This window comes from Lagenorhynchus albirostris, chromosome 20 (genome assembly GCF_949774975.1).
Source record: "Lagenorhynchus albirostris chromosome 20, mLagAlb1.1, whole genome shotgun sequence".
Classification (NCBI taxonomy): Eukaryota; Metazoa; Chordata; class Mammalia; order Artiodactyla; family Delphinidae; genus Lagenorhynchus; species Lagenorhynchus albirostris.
Window position 1 is genome coordinate 12099266 of NC_083114.1, and position 24591 is coordinate 12123856.

Genomic DNA, 24591 nt, shown 5'->3' on the forward strand with positions numbered 1-24591 from the left:
TGTTCTGTGTGTGCACATGCGTGTGTGTGTGCGTGTGTGTACTACCTTGTATGGCTAGGAGCCTCTGGTCATGCTTTAGTTGTTACCCGTGTGTGAGGGCACTCCTGCATGCATACACCTACAATAGTTAGCAAACTGTGGGCCAGGGACCAAGTCTGGCCCGCCACCTGTTTTGGTTAACAAACTTTTATTAGAACACAAGGCAACCTTTCATTTCTGTACCGTCTCTGGCAGCTTTCGTGCTACAACACAGAGCTGAGCAGTTGCAAGAGACTGAATAGCTTGCAAAGCCTAAAATATTTCCTTTCTGGCCCTTTATGGAAAAGTTTGAGGATCCCTGCTTTACGGACTAGAATGTAAGAAAGAATGATTTAGAAAAGCCCTCTGTCCCAAACACTGGTGGGTTTTGTTATGTCTGTGGCGTGTGGAATGAGCTGCCTAGTCGTGAAATTGTTGGATGTTGATTCCCAAGATGAAGGATGACATTAGCTGCGGCCGGGCTTCAGCCCTTTTGTGAGAAGTCTATCCGGAGGGAACACTGGGACCCCCTCCTCCAAGTTCTCCAGCAGCACGTCTACCTCCACACACAAGCCCAGCAGAGGATCCTGAGTCTGGTTGACGAAGCGGCCAGGAGTGTAGTGAGCCATGGCCAGACCATGGCAAATGAGCATAGCAGAAGAACACCGACGGCTAGAACGAAGGGAGTGTTTATGTGATGTGCTCCATGTTCATTATCCTGTAAGCCTCCTAATCGCCCATGAAGAGCTATTATTAGCTCCATTTTATAGATGAGGAAACTGAGACTGGAACAGTAAGTTTACACAGCGAGGAAACAGCAATGCCTGGGTCCGACCCCAGGCAAATGTGACTCCAAAGCCAGAACTTGACTGTGGTGCCAGGTTGCATGGCAGAGAACGGGCTGGGGCATGACAGCCTAGCCCAGGGTTGGAAGGGAGACGTGCGGGCTTCTGCTTCCTGTTTGGGTTTGGGACTCCTTACTTTACCCGTAGGCCTTCCTCAGAAAATGTGCAGACATTAGATATTTTCAAATGTCTGCAAATTGGATCAAACCTCCAAACTCAGCGCTGGAAGGAATCTTGTGGGTGTTCTTTTGTAAAATGAATGATTACAACCTTTGTGTAAACCCGGGTTGTTTAAAGGAGGACACACCTGCAACTAGCTTGGTCTTTTTTATCTGTCGCTGTCTCTTGATCTCTCTCAGTTCCCATGTCCTCCACTCTCCATCACTCGGAGGCAGCATGAGTCACCACCCAGAATCCCTGATGGGCGGGCTGCTCAGCTCTGCTAAACCAGGGACAGCTGTGACCACTGGGATGCAGACGGACCCCCTGCTGACCATTGGGTGGGTCTGCTCAGGCCTGAGGCTGCTGATGGAGCTCTGCCTGGCTCCTGGTCCCCCCTCCTTGCTCACTGCACCAAGTGGGGCATTTTCTAGAGCAGGTCAAGAGATCGGCCCCTCCCTGGCTGCACCCCCTCCCCCGAGACCCCTCCTCTCCCTTCTCCCTTCTCCTTCGCTGGAGGAGGGGGTACCTGTGGGCCTGCATCTCGGGCCTGATGTCTGCAGGGCTTGGGAGGTGTGTGTGTTGGGGGGGTCTTCTCAACACTTGCCTGGTGTGTCCCCCCTAAGGGGTAAGGGCTGACTCAGTGGCCTGGGGCCACTCAGTTGGCTGCAGCCGGACTTGAGTTTAGATGTTGCCCAAGATCGTCACCACAGCTTGAACGTGCCTGTGTCTCTTGCCTCTGAGTGCCTGCTCCGTGGCTCTCCCCGTGTAGACTGTCCTCCCTCCTCCCAAGTCCAACCCAAATGCCCTTCTCTGAATCCCTCCCCCACCTCCCATTAGAAGCACTTCCTCCTCCTGGGCGGCTTGAGTCCTCTCTGTCCTTGTAACCTGTCCCGTGGGGTTACAGTTCCTGCCCGAGCCTGGCTGCCGCGTGGCTCACAGCTCCTTGAGGGTAGAGACCACTTTCCCCGGTTCGGAACCCCACGCTGGCCCCTGGCTTCCCTGCCTGGCCTCCCACTGTAGGCTCTCATGATGTGTTGGATTCAATAGGACTGAATGCAGACCAGCCCCTGCTCCACACACAGCAGAGGGGGCTCCCTTTTCTCCTTGCTGGGCACACTGTGTACCTTTGGGTGGGAAACAGAGGCCTTCTTAGCCAGCCTGGCTATTGAGAAAATGTGCTAACACAAGGCAAAATACAGATGCCAAGATTGGGCAAGAGCCTCACCCTTAGGGCTCAGAGGCAGTCAGCCCAAAGCAAGCAGGGAGGGGTGAGGGGCTGAGTCAATTAATGGAGCAATAGAGGGCGGACTGTGTTTGGTCCAACACCTGGCTTTAATGGAGTTTCAGGCAGTGATGAGATTGCGATGTGCGCTTAGGAACTTTGAAGCTCCTTTGACTTAAACTGCAAAAGCAGCCCCCTACTTCACCCACACCTGAAGCCTGTTGGCCCCGGAGCCTGGTTTTCTGCCCCTTACTGGCCACAGGTGGGAAGCATTGAATGGGGACTTCTTCTGTCTCTGAGCGGACTTGATCCCAGACTTTGAAGGACGGAAAACAAGTCTTGGGGGTGGCCATTGTGAGGTCAACCAGGCCAGCCCTGGGCTGTGGCGTTGCCTCCTGGGGGTCGGGGCTGAGCACTCGACCGTTCATTTGTCCCGCCTACCAGCAGGATCTCTGGCTTCTCACAGCATCCTTGGGAAGCAGCTGTTATGAGGCCCATGATGGGAAGCATCAAATACAGGAAAGGGAAGCGTTGGGACCAAAACTTCAGGCTCAGCCCCTGCTGCCTCCCCTGCCTTCTCCTGGGCCGGGGTGAGGCTGCCCTGGGGGTGTGGGGCTGACTCAGGCAGGGCAGCTGTGGCTGGTGGGCGTGGCCTGCCTGACATCAAGGGCAGGTGACCCAGCAAGTTCTGCCTCTGACGCCTCATTCCAGCCATCCCTCTGTCTCTGATGAGAGCCTCTCACCACCTCAGCTATCATCCTACTGGGGGGCCTTGGGCCCCTACACATGCGGTGATCTGAGAACAACCACTGCCTCCTGGACCTCACCAGGTGAGTCTTGCCGAAGTCTTGGCTACTGGAGGTAGCCAGTGCCCTCCAAGGCCACAGGGTGCCCAGAGCGAGGACCTCAGGTGTCCCTCTGCCAATTGGCCTCAGGGGAGGGCTGGGAGGGAGCTTGGGTCTCTAGCCGGGAAAACAAAGCTGAACGTGAGCTCTTGGCCACAGGGAGTGTGTGAGAGCACGGGATATGATGGATGTGGGAAGCTTTCCCCTCCCCGAGGTTTGGGGATATTGGGGTGCGAGGACAGTCGTAGCTGCCCAGGGCAGAGGTGAGGCTCCTGTCACCCCCACAGGCCCCAGGGATGTGGCTCTCCAGGGCAGCAGTGTGATGGGAGCTCAGGATGGGATGAGATGGCCCCAGAGCTGGAGACGGACAGGGCCCAGGCGGCTCATAGGAGCTGAGTCAGCAAGCCCTGGACGGAGGGTGGGCCCTGTGGCCCCCCGGCCTGGTCAGTCTCCCAGGAAAGGCCACTCCAGTCAGTACCAGGTCTTGGGAGGCACTTCCCAGGTGAGGACGCCCAATCCCAGATAGAGTGAGGGCCAGGCCTGCAAGAGAGTCCAGCAGGTGGGAACGCAGGTTTATGGCGTGACTCAGGGAGCTAATTAGAGCTGCTGCAGTCCCCGACCAGAGTTCTCTGACCCCCTCCTGCTCCAGCAGCCCAGGACTGTCCCGTACTCACCAGGCAGGGCAGAGAAAATGGAGCAGCCAGTGGTCATGGATGAGAGATGTAGGGGACCATTCAGCCCATTTTTCAGAAGGGAAAACAGAGGCCCAGGGAGCGGTAAGGGACAGGCCCTCCATCCCTCTCTTCCAGGGTTGGCCCAGCCCAGCCTCTAGCTCCACAGGTCATTTTGGGCTGAGGGAGGTGGTAAAGGCAGCCATCCTTATCAGGCTGTGACTGTGGACACGGCCTGGGGCCTGTGTGCTGAGAATCCTCTCCCAATAGGATGCTTAAGGCCTCCTCAGAGCTCCCTAACTCCAGGTGCCTACACGCCGGGGCACCCCCTGATGACTCTCCTCTCCCAAGATTGCTCACGTTTAGTGGGGTGGGGCGCGCGGGCAGAGGGAGGAGGCCCTCCCATTTCCAAGTCTCACTGCAGTCTGCAGACAGCCAGGTCCAGACACTGCCTCCGGGGGGCTCTCCTATTTGGGTCAGGATCACCAATGGCCCAAGCTCCACCCAGAAGAAGAGGTGGGCTCTTCTTATGGAAATCACCGCCCCGCACCCCTGCCCCGGCTCCCTGTGACTCTGAGGGAGTTCTCTGAGGGTGGCTTAAGCTGAGAATGGCCCCCGCTCACTGCAGAGTCACCTCCTGTCCCCACAGCCCTTTCCCCTGCCCACCTCTTCCTCTATGGCCAGCCCGCCTCCCCGCTGGCCCCCACGGCAGCCTCGTCCTGGCCTCTGGTCTCCTCCATCCCCCTTGTGCCGTCTCCGGTAGGACCTGGGTCCCTCTCACGCCCCCGCTGTCCCCAGGTTCAGCCACAGCTCCTACTACAGGCCCAACCTCTTCCCAAGCCTCTTACCACCCACGGGTCCAGCCACACCAGCTCCTTGCCACTCGCCAAACTTTCTTGAGCCCTGGTCTTTGCTCAGGCTGTCGCCTCTGCCTGGACAGCCCTGCCTCCAACAGAAAGCTCGAAGTTCCCCTCAGTCTCCTTGGAAGACATATCAGTTCCTTTCCCCAGTACCTCCCTCCAAGCCCCGCATGGGGTCCAGCCTTTACCGAGCATCAGTAAAGCAGGTCTGGACAGAGGGGGCTGGGGCTCAGCTGCTCCCTCCAGGTGGACAGATAGCCACATAGCTTGTTACACTCAGCTTTGCGGGGGAGAAAGATGATCAGCGTGTTAGTGGCAGAGAGCACCAGGGGGTGAGAAATTAAAAAGCCGGAGCGGCCTGAGGCTGTGTTACTAGGAGCATAGTGTCTAGAGGAAAGGAGGTGACAGTCCTGCTCTGTCGAGGAGAATTCTAAGCACAAAACCTGAGAGGGATGTTGAAAAAGCAGAGCTGATTCTCAGGAATCCACCTGGAGATTGGTGGGGCTGGAGAGGATGTCTGGAGAGAGGTCAAGGGCATGGTGACCTCTACCTGGAAGGTCTGCTGGGCTCTCCTAGGACCCAGAGGAGCAGGGGTGCTGAAGCGGGGAGCAGGGGAAGCTGCGGGGACAGTCTCCCTGTCCCTGAGAAGGGGTGGTGGCCTGGGAAGGCAGAGTGAGCTCCCCGTCCCGGGGGGGTATGAGCAGGGGCCATATGGTGCTCCAGGGGGGTCTGAAGCTCCTTTCTGTCCCTTCAGCCTGAGCATCTGTGCTGTGGTTGTGTTCCAGCCATGGATGCCCACCTGAAGGAGATGGTGCCTCTCATGGGCAGAATAGCCACTATGCCCAGTGGGAACGCTGCCATCCTGCAGGAGAAGAGGATGGCAGAGATCACCCCCACCAAGAGGTAGGACCAGCAGGTTCAGGGCTGGGTGCTCTGCTGTGAGGGGCACAGGAGGAGCCTGGCACCCACCTTCAGGGACCCCTCGCCTGGGGTGGACCTGAGAATCTCAGTCTCATCTGGGGTGGCCTGGTGCCCAGCCAGGTATAATGGGGGGTGTAGGGGGGACAGCACTGCATTCTCTGGGGTTGAGCTCGGGAGGTTAGTATGACTGGAATAATCAAGGGAGGCCTCCCTGGGGGCCCAGGGGCACCAAGGCAGAAACATTCAGAAAGGCTCCTGGGGGAGGTGGGGAGTTGCTGGAGCCCGAGATAAGGAGCAGAAAGATGGGTGGAAATTCCAGGTAGCAGGGACCCCCTACAGCATACATTTTTCAAGTCCACTGGGGGCTTTCATATCCACTGGGTGCGTAGCCAGGTAATTCAGGCTCTCCAACCCCGCCTGTGTAAGAGGGACACCAGCCACGGCACCAGCCCACAGAGTAACAGTTAATTGCAATTGTGCCGACAACGTGCTCAGCACGGCGCATGTTGGCGCTGATAATGTTTTGTTACCTTGAACTTTGTCTTCATTGTTGTCGTTGTCACTGTCATGCCCCAGGGCCCCTGGAAACTGCACAGGGCTGGGACAGTTATGACCACTTCCCAGTTGAGGACACGGAGGTGGCGGGAGCAGAGAAAATCCTTCTCCGGGGTCACAGCTGGCCCCTGAGCTGTCTCCACCGCAGTCCCCGCCTGAGCCGGTTCGGTGTCCCTCAAGCCTGAATGCCCCTCCTCCAACCCCGCGGCACTTCCCTTGGACCTGGGTGGGCCCCCGGGGTCTAGGTTGGCCCATTTGCCCTGCCTCTTCGGCCCCTGTCCCAGGCCCCTTCTTGGGCCGAGGTGAGCCGGGTGCTTTCCCTTCTCTTGATTTGAGTAGAAATTGCTGAGGCCTTCTGTGCATGAGGCGGGGGCTGGGCCCGGGCTGGGCCCAGTCTGGGCAAGAACACCTGCCCCTGTTCACAGTCTGGATGGTGAGGGACCCCCAGGGAGAAAGTGGGGCGTGGCCTGGAGAGAGGGTGAACTAGGCGGGGCCGGGCCTGAGGAGGGGCAGGTCGTTCTGATCCTGTGGGCATGTCGTTGAGGAGCTGCTGTTACAGTGGATGGTGGCAGGTGGACAGGAAGGGAGAAGGCAGAGGCTTGGGGCAGGAACCAGTGAGGAATCCCATGGGACTAAAGTGCCGGGTGGGTGAGGGTGTCTTTGGGGGGATAAGTCCCACCGGGGCTGGGTCTTGGCAGTCAGTTAAGGACATTGGACAATTGGGGGTAGTGGGGAGCCATGGAGGGATTTTGTATGAGAGGGAGGGCATGGCAAGATTGCATTTTAGAAAGGATACTCTGGGTGATCTGTGTGGGTGATGGATTGGAGGGGAGTCTGTTGTGACTATTGCCCAGGTGATAGGTGGTGAGCCTGGCGGTGAGAAGCAGGCACAGATCAGAGAAGTAGCAGGATAGTGGAGTCTGCCGGATCAACTCTGGGAGGGGAGGGAGGAGGACTGAGAGACATCCCCTCCTCCGGTGGGGGGACCTGGAGGGGTGATGGGCCCAGCTCTGACATGAGTACTTCAGAGGAGCAGGAACAAGGGCAGGAGGAAGGAGCCAAGTTCAGGTGTGAAATGTTGGCTGAGAGGTTCCAGAGGCTCATTCAGGTGGAGGCTCCATCCTGGAGCGCAGGAGAGAAAACTGGGTGGATGTGGAGACCAGACAGGTGTCGGGGGCCCATGTGGGAAGCCCAGGTCTGGGAGGGCTTGTCTGGGCAGCAGCAGAGATATCTTGGATCTAAGCCACCAGCACTGCCCTCCTGCCTCCTTTCCCCCTTCCCTCCCCTCTCACTTTCCCAGGGGAGGTTTGGACCTCAGAGAAGGACTGAGGACAGAGTTTCAGGAAAATCCCAGATGATTCCTGCAGTCGGGCTGCCCTTCTGAGCCCATCCTGGCTCATGAACTTAGTTCCAGGGTCAGCTCTGCCAACGGCCCCCGCCCAGCTAAGGGCCTGGTGTGAGGTGTGACCTTTGTCTCATGAATTGGTGGTCCCTTCTCCTTCCCAAGGCTCTTTGAGGGACCTCATGTGCCTACTTCTCCCCAGACCCCAAAGGTTTGGGCAACTCCCTCAGAACGGAGTATAGGACTCAGGTTTAGAAAGAAAAAGAAAAGAAAATATTATATGTCAGAAGGCAGTTCTGACCACTGAGGAAATATGTACTAATGGGGGAATTGAAGGCATGAAGAAATCTAGATTGGGGAGAAATTTCTGGACCTGGAGCTTTTTCTGAAGCATCATGCCCCTCCCTGTGAGTGGCTGCTATGGTTACCTCCCCCTGGGCGTCACCTTGCCCAGGGACACAGACACAGGCCATGAAGGCTGCAGAGGCACTGGCCTTGAAGCTCAGAGCACTTGGGCTTTTCTTTGGACAAAGTAGGAGAGATAAGCTCCTCCCCAGGCCTGAGTCGGCCTGGGGATTGTTCTCTGCCTTCAAAGGAACAGAAATGCAGGAGGAATTGTACAGAGCTGTCTGTCTGCGCATCTGAGTTAACAACACCTAGGTGGTGGTGCCTTTCTGGCTGGGTCAAAGTAGGAATAAACAAACAGCACCTGCTGCAAGTTAGGAACCGGGATGTCACCTGGCCAAGACCTTGCTGTCTGCTCATGCTGGTGGATGAGATGTGGCACATGCAGTGGCAAGTAGGGCAGGCAGGGGACAGGCCCTCGTGGTCTAGCAGCTCCCTGTCCCAGGAGTTAGGTCCTTACATACAGCTGGGTCCTTTCCAGCTCAGCTCTCACCATCCACCTTCCTAGCCACTGAAGTCCTCCTTCCTCAGTCACAGCCCTCAACTTCCTGTTGAGGGATGCAACCTCACAACTTTTACAGTTTAAGGGTCTGTCTGATTATTGGTCTCTCCATCTATCACCTATCTACCCACCCAAGTATTCATTCCTCAGACAGTCATCCATCCATCCATTCATCCTTCCAACCATCCATCATCTACCCATCTATTCATCCATCCACTCATGTGTCCAACCAGCCATTCTTTTTTCCACTCATTTATCTTTCACCTATCCATCCTTACACTCAGCCATTGTTAGGTCTTCTGAGCGTCACGACAAATGTTGGGTTCTAGAGAATTAGGGCGATGCAATTGTAGTTTCTGCTGTTGAAGAACTTACAGCCAAGGGACAGTGTGTTATTGCCTAGAGCAGTGATCCGCAACATTTTTGGCACCAGGGGCTGTTTTTGTGGGAGACGGTTTTTCCAAGGACCGGGGGGAGGATGGTTTCGGGATGATTCAAGCACATTACATTTATTGTGCACTTTATTTCTATTATTATTTCATCAGCTCCACCTCAGATCATCAGGCATTAGAGCCCAGGGGTTTGGGACCCCTGGTCTAGAGCAAGAAAAGCAATGGCCTTACTGTGCTATAATCTGGTCTGATCCTTGGGGCCAGTTCTTACAAACCCACTGAAACAAGAGCTTTGTGAGGGGAGGAATTTTTGTCTACTTGTTTACCACTGTATCTGCAGCTTCTAGAATAGTTCTTGGCACATTGTACATGCTCAGTAAATATTTGTTGAGTAAATGCACTACTGAATCCAGATAAGTAGGGTGGGATGGAGGTCAGGGCAGGAGCTGGACCTATTGTCCTGGGGAAACACCTGCAGGTGTGGGAGTTGGGCTCTGCCTGGAGATAGTCAGCAAATCTCAACCAGGATGTTTTGCTAGTAGATGTGTTTGTTAGTCGCTGGGTCAGAGCTGCCATAGTGGTGTGGTGACGACTTTGGGGTGGCAGTTCTGGGGTACTGCTGGGGTGCAGGGAAAGGTGATCTCACAGGATGACCTCTGATGCCCATTTCAGCTGGACGGTCCCTAAGTAGACAGTCCTAGAGCAGCACTGGCTCCAGAGTCCAGGTCTTTTTTATTTGTTTTGTTTCTTGTTTTTTGCGGTACGTGGGCCTCTCACTATTGTGGCCTCTCCCGTTGCGGAGCACAGGCTCCGGACGCGCAGGCTCAGCAGCCATTGTTCACAGGCCCGGCCGGCATGTGGGATCTTCCCGGACTGGGGCACGAACCCGTGTCCCCTGCATCGGCAGGTGGACTCTCAACCACTGCGCCACCAGGGAAGCCCCAGAGTCCAGGTCTTAAGGATCATGTAGCCCAACCATTTTCCATCCGGTGAGGACACTTGGTCCAGAGGAGGCCAATGACCTCCTGGGGTCACACAAGAGGAGAGGCAGAGGCAGAGCCAGACTAGAACCCAGGCCTCGGGCTACCAGCTAGGGGTTTGCTCCTCCCTTTGTCTTCTCTTTTGGAAGAATGATTTGATTTTAGGTCAAATCAGAAGGTTCCTCTTGATAGGCAGGAGACAGGCAGGTGGGGAGGCCAATGTATCAGGGAGCCTTGCCCTCACGCCATTTATGCCTCATTTCTGGACTAGCTCTGAGCCTTCCAGGCTTGCCTGGGAGTGAGCACTCCGTGAGATGGGCACCCTCGACAGTGGGGTTGCAGGACACACAGGTGGACAGGCCCTGTCCCAGCTCTAATGGCCTTGCTTGGGTGTCCCCCCAGTGCACACTTCTTCCTGGAGATAGAAGGGTTCGAGCCCAGCCCCACTGTCACCAAGACCTCTCCCCTCATCTTCTCCAAGCCCATGGACTCCAACATCCGGCAATGGTGAGTACTGCGACCCCAGCATCCGGCAGTGGTGAGTACTGGGGCCCGCCAGCCCGCCACCCCTGCCCTGGCCCAGCCCTTAGCTCTCGCGGGCGGGCAGTGACTCGCCCTGGGCCACACAGCCAGACCTGCTTGGGGCATACTACCATTGTCCATTTAAAAACTTGTCCCTCTCTCTGTCCTCCCCATTCCCCCAGTAGCCTCCCTGGCAGCTGTGATGACATGGACTCCCCACATTCTCCTCAGGATGACGTGACAGAGACCCCATTTAATCCCAACAGTCCCAGGTGAGCCTGGCCCTTCCCCTCCTCCCACCGTGCCCACCAGGCAGGCGCCAGAGGGACAGGAACCAGGACCCTGCAGGAAAGAGAAAGAGGCCAATCCTGGGGTGCAAATGTCTGGGCCCATAGCTATGGCATGTAGGTCATTTTGGGGGGGAAGGGAGTATTACATTTTATGAAAGTAATACCCGTTCATTGTAAAACATCCAGACAACAGTATGTAGCAGAATGAGAACTTAACGCAATGCCATATACGTAAATTAAAAATATATGCATGTAGGGGACGTCCCTGGCGGTCCAGTGGTTAAGACTTCGCCTCCCAATGCAGGGGTGCCAGTTCCATCCCTGGTAGGGAGCTAAGAGCCCACACGCCTCGCAGCCAAAAACCCAAAACATAAAGCAGAAGGAATGTTGTAACAAATTCAACCAAGACTTAAAGAAAAACATACATGCATGTAGCCATCAAACATCAATGTGCATTTTGCAAGAACACACACAAACAAAAGGAAACACATCACGCATTCCCGTGGCTGCCTATTTGGAGTGTAGGGGTGGGGAGAGAGATATGAAAAGTATTCAAACAACACAAAATATGAAAGCGAAATTCCCCTTCCTCTGATCTCATTCTTTCGAGGTAATCAGGATGAAAAGTTAGGCACGTATCTTTCCTGATCATTACTATGTGGATCCAAAGATACAGTTTGATAAAATGTGCTTGCATTTGGGTTAGAAGCGGAGCAGCACAGGGCAACATGAATCCCAGCACCTCCGCCCACCCCCCAGCACTAAAGGAGGGGATTTCAGGCACTGTGACAGGCGCGTGCAGACGGTGGGGGCTGGCGCCGAGCCCCCTGTAGGCACAGCGGCTTTGGAGGGGTAACGGGAGACAGTGGTGCACGTGTGGTGAGTTGGAAACATTTTCTGGCCTCAGTGCAAACCTGGCCAAGCAAGAGCAGAGGCACAAACAGAAGCGGCTGAAGAAGCACATCTTTGCGGCTGTGTCGGAGGGCTGCGTGCAGCAGCTGCTGGAGCTGCTGATGGAGCTACAAGAGCTTTGCGAGCAGCGCTACAGCCTGGAGGTGCCTGGTCAGTGGCTGGCCCTGGCAGAGGGTGCAGGGCTAGGGGTCCTGCTCGGCTCCTGCTGTCCACCTACCCACTGCCCTCCCACCCTGCCCTCCAGCCTTAACTGCCGGGCTGGCAACTTCGAACCTGATTCTGAGGGCAAGGGGGAGCCATGGAAGGGCTTAGACAGGTGACGGTGGAGGATGGGGGTAAAACTGGAGAAGGCCGCCGTTCAGGCAGAGTTGGGACTCCAGTGGCAGGGCTGGGGAGGGGGGAACAGCCCTTCCGGGAGTGGCACTGGTAGGACTCCAGGACGTGAGGAGTGAGTCCATGGCGGTGCCATTTGGACTTGGGAGACTTGGTGGCTTGTGGGGCCCGAGCTGTCTTGGGGACCAGGAGAGTAGCAAGTTAAATGGAAGGGGGTGAAGACTATTTGCAGGAAACCGGGGTGTGGGGTGGTGGCCTGGAGATTTCTGAGCTGGACAGTGGGAAGCCAGGCCGTGGGTGGGATTGGAGACGGTGGGAAGGCAAAGAGCAAAAGGTCTCTGATAAGGCTCTGGACAGCTCACCGAGGGGGAGGAGCCAGCAAGGAGGCGGGAGGAAGAAGAGATGGACAGGGCAGAGGGGAGCGCGGAGTTCAGGGCAGGGAGCTCCGTGGAGAGCCCGCGGCAGGTTCTTGAGGTCTGCGGCGGCAGCCGCCACAGCCCGGCCTCCCTTTCTCCGGGCCGGGAGGACCAAGGGCAGCCGGGGTCCCCCTGTGCAGTGGCTCCATCCTGCGACCCTGCCTGCAGACTTCCTCATGCGCAACCTGACGGCCTTGGACACGGGAAAGACCTGCCTGATGAAGGCCTTGTTGAACATCAACCCCAGCACCAAGGAGATCGTGCGGATCCTGCTCGCCTTCGCTGAGGAAAACGACATCCTAGACAGGTTCATCAACGCCAAGTACACGGAGGAGGCCTTCGAAGGTACCCGCCTGCGGGAGGGGCTGTGCAGACGGCGATTTCTGGCGGTGGTGGGGCACAGGCACTGCTGTCGAGGAAGCCCAAAGCACTTAGTGTGGTGCCCGGCACCTTCCTTCATTCTGCAAACAATCTTGACCTCTGGCCGCGTGCCAGGCAGTGTTTTTGGTCCCAGAACACAGGAGTGAACAAGACAGATGAAGGCTGATCTTCTAAATAAGGCAATTTAAAAATTGATGAAAAGAAAATTACAAAAAATCCAAAAGATAATGTCATCAGAAGTAATTGGGGATGGGCAACTTTAGTGTGGATGGTCCGAGAGGTGAGCTTTGACCCGAAGCCAGCACGACGAGAAGGATCCAGAACAAAGCAAGGGCGAAAGCCTGAGATGGGACTGAGCTTGACAGGGCTGAGTGGTGGCAAGAAGGCTGGAGAGCTGGGCGGGGCCAACACATAAGTAACTACTAGTATCGCCATTATCCTCATCACTATTAACAGCCCCATTTGGGACTCAGTTTTGTGGCTTCTCTCTTAGGTGGTCTGGAGAGGGGGCAGGGAGACCAAACTCAGGAAGTCTGTTGTGAATAACCAGTAAGGCATGTCTTTGAGTTTTTGGAGTCAGTAAACATCCCACGAGGATCTTATGATGCGCTTGTGTCAAAAATGATTGGCCCAAGAATAACTGGATGCCATCTTACTGATAGGCCGAGGGTGCTAAACATCTCAGCTTTTTGCAGGTGGGAGTCCTTGGGCCCTTAACTTTTCTTGTGGGAGAAAGTTATTTTATTTGTACTTATTTATTACCATTATTATTTGTTTTTGCCAGTCTGGTGGGTGAAAAGTATGAACTCATTAGGTTCAAATTTTCATCTTCCCGATTACCAGTAATTCCAAACATCGTTCATTTCCTGTATTGTCTGTGTGTATTTTCTTCTCTGTGAGGTGCTTGTTAATAATAGTTTCTCAGTTTTCTTTTAGGTTGTTTGTCTTTTTATTGATTTGTAGGAGCTCTTAATCCATTATGGACTTTTTTTTTTAAATTTTATTTATTTATTTATTTTTGGCTGTGTGGGTCTTCATTTCTGTGTGAGGGCTTTCTCCAGTTGCGGAGAGCGGGGGCCATTCTTCATCGCCATGGGCAGGCCTCTTACTGTCGTGGCCTCTCTTGTTGCAGACCACAGGCTCCAGACACGCAGGCTCAGTAGTTGTGGCTCACGGGCCTAGCTGCTCCGCGGCATGTGGGATCTTCCCAGACCAGGGCTCGAACCCGTGTCCCCTGCATTAGCAGGCGGATTCTCAACCACTGCACCACCAGAGAAGCCCGCATTATGGACTTTTAAATGCATATTGCCTCTTTTATACATCTCAAATATTTCCCCCAGCCTATCACTTGTCTTTTAACTTTCTTTAAGATGTCTTTTGAAATACAGAAATTTTCAATTTTTATGGAAGCAAATATGTCAGTGTTTTCTTTATGGCTTCAGAATTTTGGATTTTGCTTAAGAAGTCTTAAGAGGGTTTTCCCTCCAAAAAGGTTAGTTATTCACAATTTTCCAGTTTTAAAAAATGCTTAGTTCTTTGATCCAGCAGGACTTTGTTTTTATGTATGGCATGTTAGCAGCTCTTTGGAAAATGCTGTTTCTGGTGTAATGTTCTGAGATACCGGCCCCCGCACCCCCAGCCCTCTGGTCTCTTCTGTCTGGAGGTTCTGTAGGCTCCACCAACTGTGTCTATGTCCCTCCCCCACCCCCCTCCCTGCTGCTTCTCCCCTGTTCTGTTTCTCCGTCACCAGAGTATCACCCACCCAGCACCCAGGCCAGATGCCTGGACCTTACCTGAGACAGCCCTTGTCCCCCATCCCCAACAGACCATCCTGAGGACTCTTTCTTCCCAAGGATCTTTGGGTCCATTGGATGGACAGCTCCTCACAAGTCTGAGCTCCTTCTAACACATCCTCCAATTTTGCAGCCAGAGTGCTTTGAAAATACACATGTACAAAACCCCAAACTCTGATCATGTCACTGCCCTGCTTCAATGCCTTCTGTGCCTTCCCATATCCTTTGGGATAAAGTTCTAACCTCTTAACATGGCTTACGAGGCCTTGAGTCAGCCCCATCCAGCCTGGCTAAACTTACCCCTTAGTTTCGAGGCCACTCTGGGAAGCCCCCCAACCCCTTAGGCTGTGTTAAGAGCTCCTCTGGATACCACAGACCCTGCACCTCCCCATATCATAACGCTCAATTCACAGGGAGACTGTGAGCTTCCTGAGGACAAGAATCAAAACTGCATCCCGTGTCCTGCTGTGTCCCCATTGCCTGGCTGTGGGGCACAGAGCAGACGCTCCACGAATAATCCTTGCTTCCACGCAAAAATGAATGAAGCGAAGAATGAAGCTGGGCGACGCAGACCAGGCAGGCAGCTAGCATTTCTCCACGGTTCGGTGGAGGATACAGAGGACAGAGAGGGGAATAGGCCAGAGAGGGTGTGTCACCCCCGGTCCCAGCCGCTGAGCGCAACCGCCCACCCCTGTCCTGTCCGCAGGGCAGACGGCGCTGAACATCGCCATCGAGCGGCGGCAGGGAGACATCGCCGCGGTGCTCATCGAGGCCGGCGCCGACGTCAATGCCCACGCCAAGGGCGTCTTCTTCAACCCCAAGTACCAGCACGAAGGCTTCTACTTCGGTGGGTGCCCCCGCCCCGGGTTGGGGTCTGGGGGCGAGAGGGGCGGAGGGCGAGGCGGGGCTTCTGCCCATAAAAGCGCTAGCAGGCAGGGGAGACCCCACTGCCAATCTCTGCTGGCTCAGTTGTGTCCGAGGCCCTGGAGGACAGAGTCGAGACCAGGGTGGCAGGGGCAGATCCACCTGAACAGGACCGCCAGGCTGGAGACCGGCACTTGGGAGGATGGGGAGCCTGCATTCGGGGAGTGTCACCTGGTGGTGTTAGAGGACACACAGACATTCACCTGAGCAGCCCCCGGTTGGGAACATAGACCTGGGAGGGAGAGCAAGGAGAGAGCCCTAGTTTACAAAGAGCAGACAGGTTCTGAGAAGGGAAATGACGTGCGCCAGTGTAGTAAGGAACGGATGTAGGCATCCTGCCTGCCAGCTCTGGCCTCTGTCCCCTGTGTACAGTGCCTCTCAGGGCTGCAAACAGGAGTCAAAAGTAAGGGGACAAAAACTCCCTGACTGACACTTTAGGGGGTCCAAAAGCAACTGGTGTTAGGCCATCCCAGGCGAAAAAAAATTTTTTTATTGTGTAATTTAGATACAGTGAAGTTCACCCATTTTAATGTACACTTCTGTTCATTTCCACAAATGCGTACAGTTGTATAACCATCACTGTGATCAGGACAGGGGACAAACAGCTCCATCACACCAAAAAATTGCCTGGTACAACTTTGTAGTTAACTCCTCCTCCTTGCCCAGGCCCTGACTGATGGCCACTGACCTGTTTTCTCTTCTGGATGGTTTTTTAGTCAGCAGGACTAAATGGGTCTGGGTGGCCTTGAGGACAGGGTCTTGTCCAGTCAGACCTGGCTGGGAAACATCTGTTGGGTGGGATGAAGAGAGGTAACAGGATGGAGATTGGGGGGGAAGCAGCAGGAGACCTGATGTCCAGCCCTGGTTCTGTCCCCGGTTTGCTGTGTGACCAAGTGTGAGTCACTTGCCTTCTCTTTTCTCAACTAACATTGATTGTTTACTATATGTGCCAGGCATTGTTCTAGGTATTTGAAATATATCTGTGAACAAAACCAAGATCTCTACCCTCATGGAACTTGCATTCTAGATGGGAGACAGACCATCAATAATGGATATAACAAATAAGAATGTTATGTAATATGTTAGAAAATAACAAGTGCTATTGAAAAAAATAAAAAGTAAAGCAGGGGGGACTTCCCTGGTGGTGCAGTGGTTAAGAATCCGCCTGCCAATGCAGGGAGAAGGGTTCGATCCCTGGTCCGGGAAGATCCCATATGCCGCGAAGCAGCTAAGCCTGTGTGCCACGACTACTGAGCCTGCGCTCTAGAGCCCGCGAGCCACGACTGCTGAACCCGTGTGCCACAACTACCGAAGCCCACATGCCTAGAGCCCGTGCTTCGCAACAAGAGAAGCCACCACAATGAGAAGCTCGCACACCACAATGAAGAGTAGCCCTGGTTCACAGCAACTAGAGAAAGCCCGTGTGCAGCAACGAAGACCCAAAGTAGCAGCCAAAAATAAAATAAATAAAATTAAAAAATAAATAAGTTAAAAAAAAAAAACCAGCTCAAAAAAAAAAAAAGTAGTAAAGCAGGGGAAGGAGATCAGGAATTCTGGGCCAGGAAGGAGCTGGGTTTCCATTTTAAAAGGGCAGTTAAGGTGAATGATTCATTGAAAAGGTGACATTAGAGCAAAGACTCACAGGTGGTGAGGTAGGGAGTGATGCAGGTATCTAAGGAACAGCACTACTGGAAGAGGGAACAGCCTGTGCAAGTCCCCTGAGGCAGAAAAGTGCCTGTGTGTGCTCGAGGAAAAGGAAGAAGGCCATTGTGGCTGGAGGGGAGTGAGTGAGGGGGAGAGGAGGAGGTGACGTCAGAAGATGTAGGGCCTTGTAGGCTGTCATTGGAATTTGAGCTTTTGTTCTGGGTGAGGTGAGCCTTATGTATTAATAGGATCAGTCTGGCTTCTGTGTTGAGGATAGTGTTGGAGGGCCAGGGTAATAGCAGGGAGACCGGTTAGGAGTTTGTTGCAATGATCCAGCTTCAGTCTCCCACTCCTGCTGAGATGGGCAGGATAAGCCCCATTCCTAGAACTTGGGGAATCACCGCTCTGGTCCAGGAGAGAACCGAGCCCCTGTGCTCCCCCTCCCCCAGGCGAGACACCCCTGGCCCTGGCAGCCTGCACCAACCAACCCGAGATCGTGGAGCTGCTGATGGGCAACGAGCAGACGGACATCACCTCGCAGGACTCACGGGGAAACAACATCCTCCATGCTCTGGTGACGGTGGCTGAGGACTTCAAGACGCAGAATGACTTCGTCAAGCACATGTACGACATGATCCTGCTGAGGAGCGGCAACTGGGAGCTGGAGACCATGCGCAACAATAACGGCCTCACGCCGCTGCAGCTGGCCGCCAAGATGGGCAAGGCCGAGGTGGGTGAGGCCCGGGGCTGGCGGGAGGGCGCGAGGCCCACTCCCCAGGGGCCCTTCTGAGTGGCCGACTGCACGGACCATGGACAGGCAGCACGTGGGCGCACCCTCTGGACTTCAGGCCCTAACATTCTGGGTTTCTGTCTCCTGCCCTGGGACCCCCTTGCCGGGGCCAGAGTGGAGGAGTCTTAAGGCTGCGGTGACTCAGGCTTTGCGGCCGAGGATTCCTGCGCGGTGAGGCACCCAAGCGGAGGCTGACTGTCTGACCCTGGGGGCCTTCAGCCTCTTATGAGGACGGGAGTCCCCGAATGTCTGCTCTGGATCCAGAGCCAGTTGGCTGCTGGTCCCTGATGCTGGACAGACCCCAGCCTGTCTGTCAGGTTGAAACATTGAGCCAAGTCCCCAGCAGAGTATGTGGCTGTTCGTGGCTCTCTGTGCCCTTGTGATGTGGCCGAGGAACTCAAGTTAACTGGGAGCTTGGTGAAGACTCAGCTGGGGTGGGCTCCCATCTCTATCTGTGGTGGGAGCCACGGCTTGGTCTGGTTTCAAGGTCAGGACTCATCATGGCCAAGCTGCCCCCGAGCGTCCATATCTTGAGCCCTGGGAGGGGACCGTGGCTCCTGGGAGGCTGCAGGAGGGCACTGGGTAGGGTGGGGACTGTGGAGCCATCACAGCTGTGCCAACCTCAGGGCAACTGATGAGGGAGGTGGTGCCCCGAGGGCCTTGGGTCCCGTCCCAGTGCTCAGGGCTGGTGCCCACAAGGGACCTTTTCATTCTCTTGTGGGAGGAGGAAGGGGTGCAGAACAGCTTTGACAGAGGAGGAATTGTGTGCCTGCCTCGCCCATCTCCTGCCCACCCCAAGGACACAGCTTCCTGGGGGCTTTGAGGAGAGTCAGACTGTGGTCACAAGTCAGAACTTTCTCCAAGGACCGCTGCGCCATGTGTTTGTCCCTGGGGAGGGCCCAGGGATGAAGCTTCCTGCATGGAGCATGGCCCCCTGACCCCTGGTTCCCCAGAGGATAATGTGTCCCTCCACCCACACCCACCACTTCTTGCCAGTCTTGGGAAACCGCCTGCACCCTTCCTGGCCCCTCCTCTCCTTCATTCAGTGTTCTTTGGAAACTTTTCCGGATGCTGCCCAAGTTGGCCACTATGCTGGGAGCAGAGGGTGCAGTCATACTTGAGACACAGACCATGTCCTCGGGCTCTTGTAGCCTGGAGCGCAGGAAGGGGAGACGTGCCTTATCCCTAGGAGCTCCCTGCCTGGGCTGTAGACACTAGGCTCCCGTGCGAGATGAGATGGGAACCCCACTGGGTCACATGAGATCAGGGCTCTGACACTGTCCTGCCCATTAGGACCCTCCTCCTGGGCCTTGGGTTGGTGCCTCAGGAAGTTCTGCCCCCATCTTATTGTACCCAGGGCTCGCTTTCGGGAACTAGTGAGCTCTCCATCTTGCCTGCACTTTGGAACCACCCAGGAAGCTTTACAAGATGCAGATTCCTGAGTCCCACCTCCAGAGATTTGGATTGAGTTAGTCAGTGGTGTGGGAATTCTAAGTGTTCCCCAGTGACCCTAACATGTAGCAGAGAGCAAGCTCGCTGACCTAGAGAGTGGGTCCCACGGGCCTCTCTGAAAGGCTGGTGTCATGCATCACCCCCTGAATGGCCAGAGCAGTGAGCCTCAGCTGGCAGGGTCTGACAGAGGGTGGGATGGGGAAGCTGGAGAAACTTCCAGCTGCTTCTCAAGTCCAGGCCAAACAGAAATTATTTCTCAAAATTGTCAGTTCCCGGATTCTTCCCGGAACAGACTCCCCAGCTGGTGCAAGGATTTGTGAGCTGATCGTGCAGCCCTCTTAAGCGTGCAAAAGGCCTTCACGCCTCTTGTCTCTGTTATTCACAATGCCTGGAGTGACGGGCAGGTCAGCGAGCTCTGTGCCCATCCCACAGATAAAGCGGGGGCCGGGGGTCACAGTGACAGGCACTCGGCCTGACTCAATCCATCCCTGGTGGGAGCCTCTTCCCAGGCCCTGTGTGCCTGGGGCAGGCCCAGCGGTCTTCGCCCCAAACCCTGTCCAGCGGCTGATGGTTGTGACTCTTCCTGTCCCCAGATCCTGAAGTACATCCTCAGCCGTGAGATCAAGGAGAAGCGGCTCCGGAGCCTGTCCAGGAAGTTCACCGACTGGGCCTACGGGCCAGTGTCGTCCTCGCTCTACGACCTCACCAATGTGGACACCATGACCGACAACTCGGTGCTGAAAATCATCGTCTACAACACCAACATCGATGTGGGTCTCCCGGGTGGGCTGGGGAAGGTCAGAGGGTAGCAGGCTGGGCCCCAGGCCAGGGAGGCCCTGGGAAGACCCCTTGCTACTAGCCAGACGTGTCTGCAGCCTCCGTTCCTTAGCCTTTGTGGGCGGGGCCTGGGGTGGGTGCTGGGGCCACCTGTTCCCAGCTGACCTTGTGGTGGGGGCCTCCTGGCCCCATAATCCTGGGCAGGGTTGGGGGGGGTGTAGACCTTCTCCATCTTGTTTCCCCCCAACGCCTTCTATTGGTTCCATATGGTCAGGCTTAGAATCCCCTCTTCCCCCAAACCTGGCCCCAAATAAGGGTCAGGGAGTACACAGCTTGAGCAATCAGGGAGGCCTTTCTGGAGGAGGCATAGCTGGGAAGTCAGTGAGGCTGAAGGAGGAAAGAGAAGATCAGCAGCGGGAAGTTTCTGGCTCTTGGAGGAAAGTGAGGCAACACATCTTTCACATTTTACCAAGAGTTGTGCTTCCCAGAGCCTGCCTTGCCCGGGATCTCCCTGGCCCTCACAGCAGCCTGACTGGTAGGGCAGGGATTGAGATCAGTTTTACTGATGAGGCGGCTGAGGCCCAGAGAGGGTCAGGGGTTTTCCTAGGGTCACACAGTGAAGGAGGGCCCAGGAGGGGCCAGACACCAGTCGTGGCCCTGGCCTCCCTTCTAGCCCTCCCTCCCCACCATGCCTCAGATCCCCTTGGCAAAAGCACCAAGCTCTGTGTCTTTTGGTTGCTGTCTGGGTGCGCTGGAATGGAACCTCAGGAGCTAGAAATTACCTCTCCCAACATTTCCAGCCAAACCAGTTCATTGCCTCCTTCTGCCAGGGGCAGTGCTGACTCAGAGCTTCCTTTGAAATGAGGGCCTTCCGAAAATGGTCCCTTCCTCTGTCTCATCTCCATGGTGACTTGTGCCGTTCTACCCCCAGAACCGGCATGAGATGCTGACCCTGGAGCCCCTGCACACGCTGCTGCATATGAAGTGGAAGAAGTTTGCCAAGTACATGTTCTTCCTGTCCTTCTGCTCCTATTTCTTCTACAACATCACCCTGACCATCATCTCTTACTACCACACCCGGGGGGAGGAGGTAAGTGGGCCCCTTGAAGTGGGGGATGCGTTGGTCAGCACTGCTGGACCCTGGAGCCGCCCCATGTGCCTATGGAGAAACTGAAGCCCAGAGAGGTCAAGAGTTGTGCATGGGGTCCCCCAGTTTTCATGCTTCAACAGTGTCTTGGACACTGAATACGTCGCCAGCGCCTGGTTGAGCTCAACCCCGGGTGCTCAGCCCCAGGCTGACCCCTGCTGCAGAATTAGGAGCCCCAGGCCCTGCCCAGGCTCCATGTCTAAATCTGGAGCTGGTTGGGTGTTTTTGCTGTGAGGGCCATGGGAGAAAATGGGAGGAGGTGGAAGTCACTTGGAGAAGCATTCCCAGCACTCTGGGTCTCGGTTCCCCATCCATTACACGAGGCACGGAGCCTTGGCTTTAAGTGTGTTATGAGGCCCTGTGAGTGTCTGGAAACAGAAGGAACAGATAAATGCCAAGAGGTGTGAGAGGGTTGTTAGCGTGGATTGGATCGTGCTTCTCACCGCACAATTCTGGGCTTCCACTCTGGGCGGGGGAGGCAGGGGCTGGGGGCTGCAGTTCCTTTTTGGCCCTGTACAGAGATGTGGCTTTGTGCTGGCCTCTGGCCCAGCTTGAGGGTTGGGCACGTGTATGTGCGTGGTGCCCCCGGAGGTGGCGCTACCCCTACCTTCCTCACTCCCCATCCTGCACCCATCCATTCCTCTCCCTTCCTCCCCAGGCCCTGAAACACCCCTTAGCAAACAAGATGGGGTGGCTGCAGCTCTTAGGAAGGATGTTTGTGCTCATCTGGGCCATGTGCATTTCTGTGAAAGAGGTGAGTAGGTCACCAAGCCCTCCTGGACTGCCCTGTGAGGCAGGCAGGGTGACAGCAAGCTCTGCTACTACTGCTGGGAGACTCTGGGGAGGCATTTCCTTTTTAACCTTTAGATTTACATAAACAAGCAAGCTTATCCTACCTACTTTATCTATCCATTCCTCCATCCATCTGCCCATCTATCTGCCAGTTATCTACACTCCCAGCCACTCAGTGTCCCATCTTCCCTGCCCCTCCATCCACCCATCCAATCACCTGCCCTCTCTCATCAACCCAGCCACTCATTCATCCATTTAAACACCCACTCATCCTTACCCACTGTCCTTCCATCCTTCATCCAACCATCTTTCCATCTGTTTGTCAGTCGATCTACCCATTCATCCATCCAACCAATGAATCAGCAGGTATATTCTGAACACCTTCAATGTGGGGCTCTGGAGGAGATGATAGGGATGGAGGGAATCTGCCCTCTTTGAGTTCATAGTCTGGTAGGGATTTCAGATGGACACAAATAGCTAGACTTTAACATAGACTGTGAAAAGACCTGATGTTGGGCTCAGACCCATGCTCAGAAGAAGAGCAATGACTTTTATTGGCGGGGGGGTGGGGGGGACGGTGGCCAGGAAGGCTTGAAGGCAGAGATGGCACTAATTCTGGTAGGGGAGGGTTGGCATGAGGACACTGGGGAGAAGGTATTACAGGACAGGTGTGGGGAACAGCATGAACAAAGGCTCAGAGGCTGGAAAGCTAGGCCATATTTGGGGAATGGCAGGTAACTGTATGGTTCTGCTGCTTTGTGCGTTCTGGGGTGATTACGGGGGTGAGAGTAAGAGATGTGAGAAGATCAGGGGGAGCATGCCCTCTTACCCTGGGGTTGCCTCTGTCCCCCAGGCACAAGTCCCCTTCCATATCCCTCACCTGGGCTCTGGCTGGGCCTTCACATACTTCCCTGTTCCTGAGTCTCAGTCCTGGGGAAACGCCCCCCTTCCCCAAATCCTCCAGCGAGGGGCATGAAGAGGGGGCAGCTTTTCTTTCCTTTCTGGCCTCAGGGCATCGCGATCTTCCTGCTGAGACCCTCAGATATGCAGTCCATCCTCTCGGATGCCTGGTTTCACTTTGTCTTGTAAGTAGGTCTGTCCCCTTGGTCACCACCTCACAGGCAAGGCTGAAGTCCTGTATGATGGCTGCTGTGTCCCTCTGCAATAGCCACCCTACCGTGTCACCTGTCCCTGTCATTTCGCCAAGTCACATGGCCAGGGACCTCCTCTCTCCTTTCTGGTAAGAGAGGCACATAGATGCCCATGGAGAGGACCAGAAAACACTAGGACAGTGCCCACCATCCGGTTGCAGGGATAGCCGACTGCACCCTGCCAGAGCCCTGGGCGGCAGCCAGCACAGAGAAGGCATGTTTATTTTTTATGAAGGGACACTCCAGGCCAGTTCCTCCTGGCTGTCGTTTTGGACCCTGGCAGGTCAGGGCTGGAAGGTACTTGAGAAATCATTGAGTCTCATCTTTAGGCATGAAAACCGAGGCTCAGGGCTTCCCTGGTGGCCCAGTGGTTGGGAGTCCGCCTGCCGATGCAGGGGACGTGGGTTCGTGTCCCGGTCTGGGAGGATCCCACGTGCCGCGGAGCGGCTGGGCCCGTGAGCCATGGCCGCTGAGCCTGCACGTCCGGAGCCTGTGCTCCGCAACGGGAGAGGCCACAACAGTGAGAGGCCTGCGTACCGCGCAAAAAAAACAAAACAAAACCGAGGCTCAGAGCAGGGAAGTGAGTCACGTCGAGTCAGGCGGAGCTTCAGTCGTGAAGCTCAAGCCAGCCCAGTTTCCCAGTCAGCCTCATCCCAAGCTTGTGCAGGGTTGACTCCTGTAGGCTCTAGCCAGAAAGCCCAGCTCAGCAGCCTCTCTGAATGAGGGCTTGTGCCGAGGATTACGTAATCCCTGTCTCTAAATGAAAGGAGGATTATGTAACCCCTGTCATGTGCAGAGGATTACATAACCCCTGTCTCTAAATAAACAATGGAAAAGGATCTGCAGCTTGAGATGAAGAATGTTAGGCTCCATGGCTCTGTAGACCCCACCAAAGGCCCTATTCTGAGCATTTGGGAGGCTGGGTCTATAAGACCTTGAATCTTGGCCTGATGTTTCCAAATACCTATTAAGTATGTACCTGCCTTCCAGAAGCATGAGCTAAGTTCTTCATCTCTTTGGGCAGGTGGGGCCCCCTGATACTGTGGTGAATGAATAAGCCAGGTGCAGCACTGCCCAGGGTGCAAGTCACATATGAGTCTGTCACCTTGGAGAAACTGTGACGATTCCAGAGAAAAATCCATTTGTACAGCCACTGGCTTTGGCACAGACAGAAGGCACCAGTGCCATGTCCTGTTCTTCTGCTTCTTCGTTGTTTTCTTAGTGTAGAGGAACGTGTAAACATGCTTCCTCACTTCAGTCCCAAATGCCCTGCTCACCCAAACGTTTGCTTTTCACTGCACAAGGAAATCAAAGTTGCCTGTGTCCTAACTTTAACTAGTTAGATATTTTGTAATCGTGGAGACTACCTGATGTTATAAGCAAGAGAGGGTTTCTATCCAGATGTCTGCATAACTGATGGTGTTACACACTGTTTAGGAGTAGATTTTGATCTTGTATGTTTGGTACTTACTGTACTTTAAACATTTCAAATTGTGGTATAATACACGTAACACAAAAGTTAAAACATCTTAACCATTTTAAGTGTA

At 54.9% G+C, this 24591-nt stretch overlaps 1 protein-coding gene across 6 annotated transcripts in view; it reads left to right on the top strand.

Moving 5' to 3' along the window:
* Positions 1-2960: 2960 nt before the first annotated feature.
* TRPV3 (transient receptor potential cation channel subfamily V member 3) overlaps positions 2961-24591 on the top strand; it is a 31848-nt gene continuing 10217 nt past the window's right edge. For 2 of the 6 annotated variants that reach the window (XM_060135825.1, XM_060135828.1), the window contains exons 1-12: positions 2963-3077; positions 5378-5526; positions 10123-10227; positions 10425-10514; positions 11440-11594; positions 12362-12538; positions 15074-15214; positions 17385-17665; positions 19771-19947; positions 20886-21044; positions 21760-21855; positions 22905-22978. In XM_060135825.1, the coding sequence (XP_059991808.1) occupies positions 5411-5526; positions 10123-10227; positions 10425-10514; positions 11440-11594; positions 12362-12538; positions 15074-15214; positions 17385-17665; positions 19771-19947; positions 20886-21044; positions 21760-21855; positions 22905-22978 (1571 nt within the window). In that variant the 5' untranslated portion in view covers positions 2963-3077; positions 5378-5410. Of the gene's footprint in view, positions 3078-5377; positions 5527-10122; positions 10228-10424; positions 10515-11439; positions 11595-12361; positions 12539-15073; positions 15215-17384; positions 17666-19770; positions 19948-20885; positions 21045-21759; positions 21856-22904; positions 22979-24591 lie in introns of all 6 variants that reach the window. The other 4 variants (XM_060135827.1, XM_060135829.1, XM_060135826.1 and 1 more) reach the window with 3 other exon arrangements.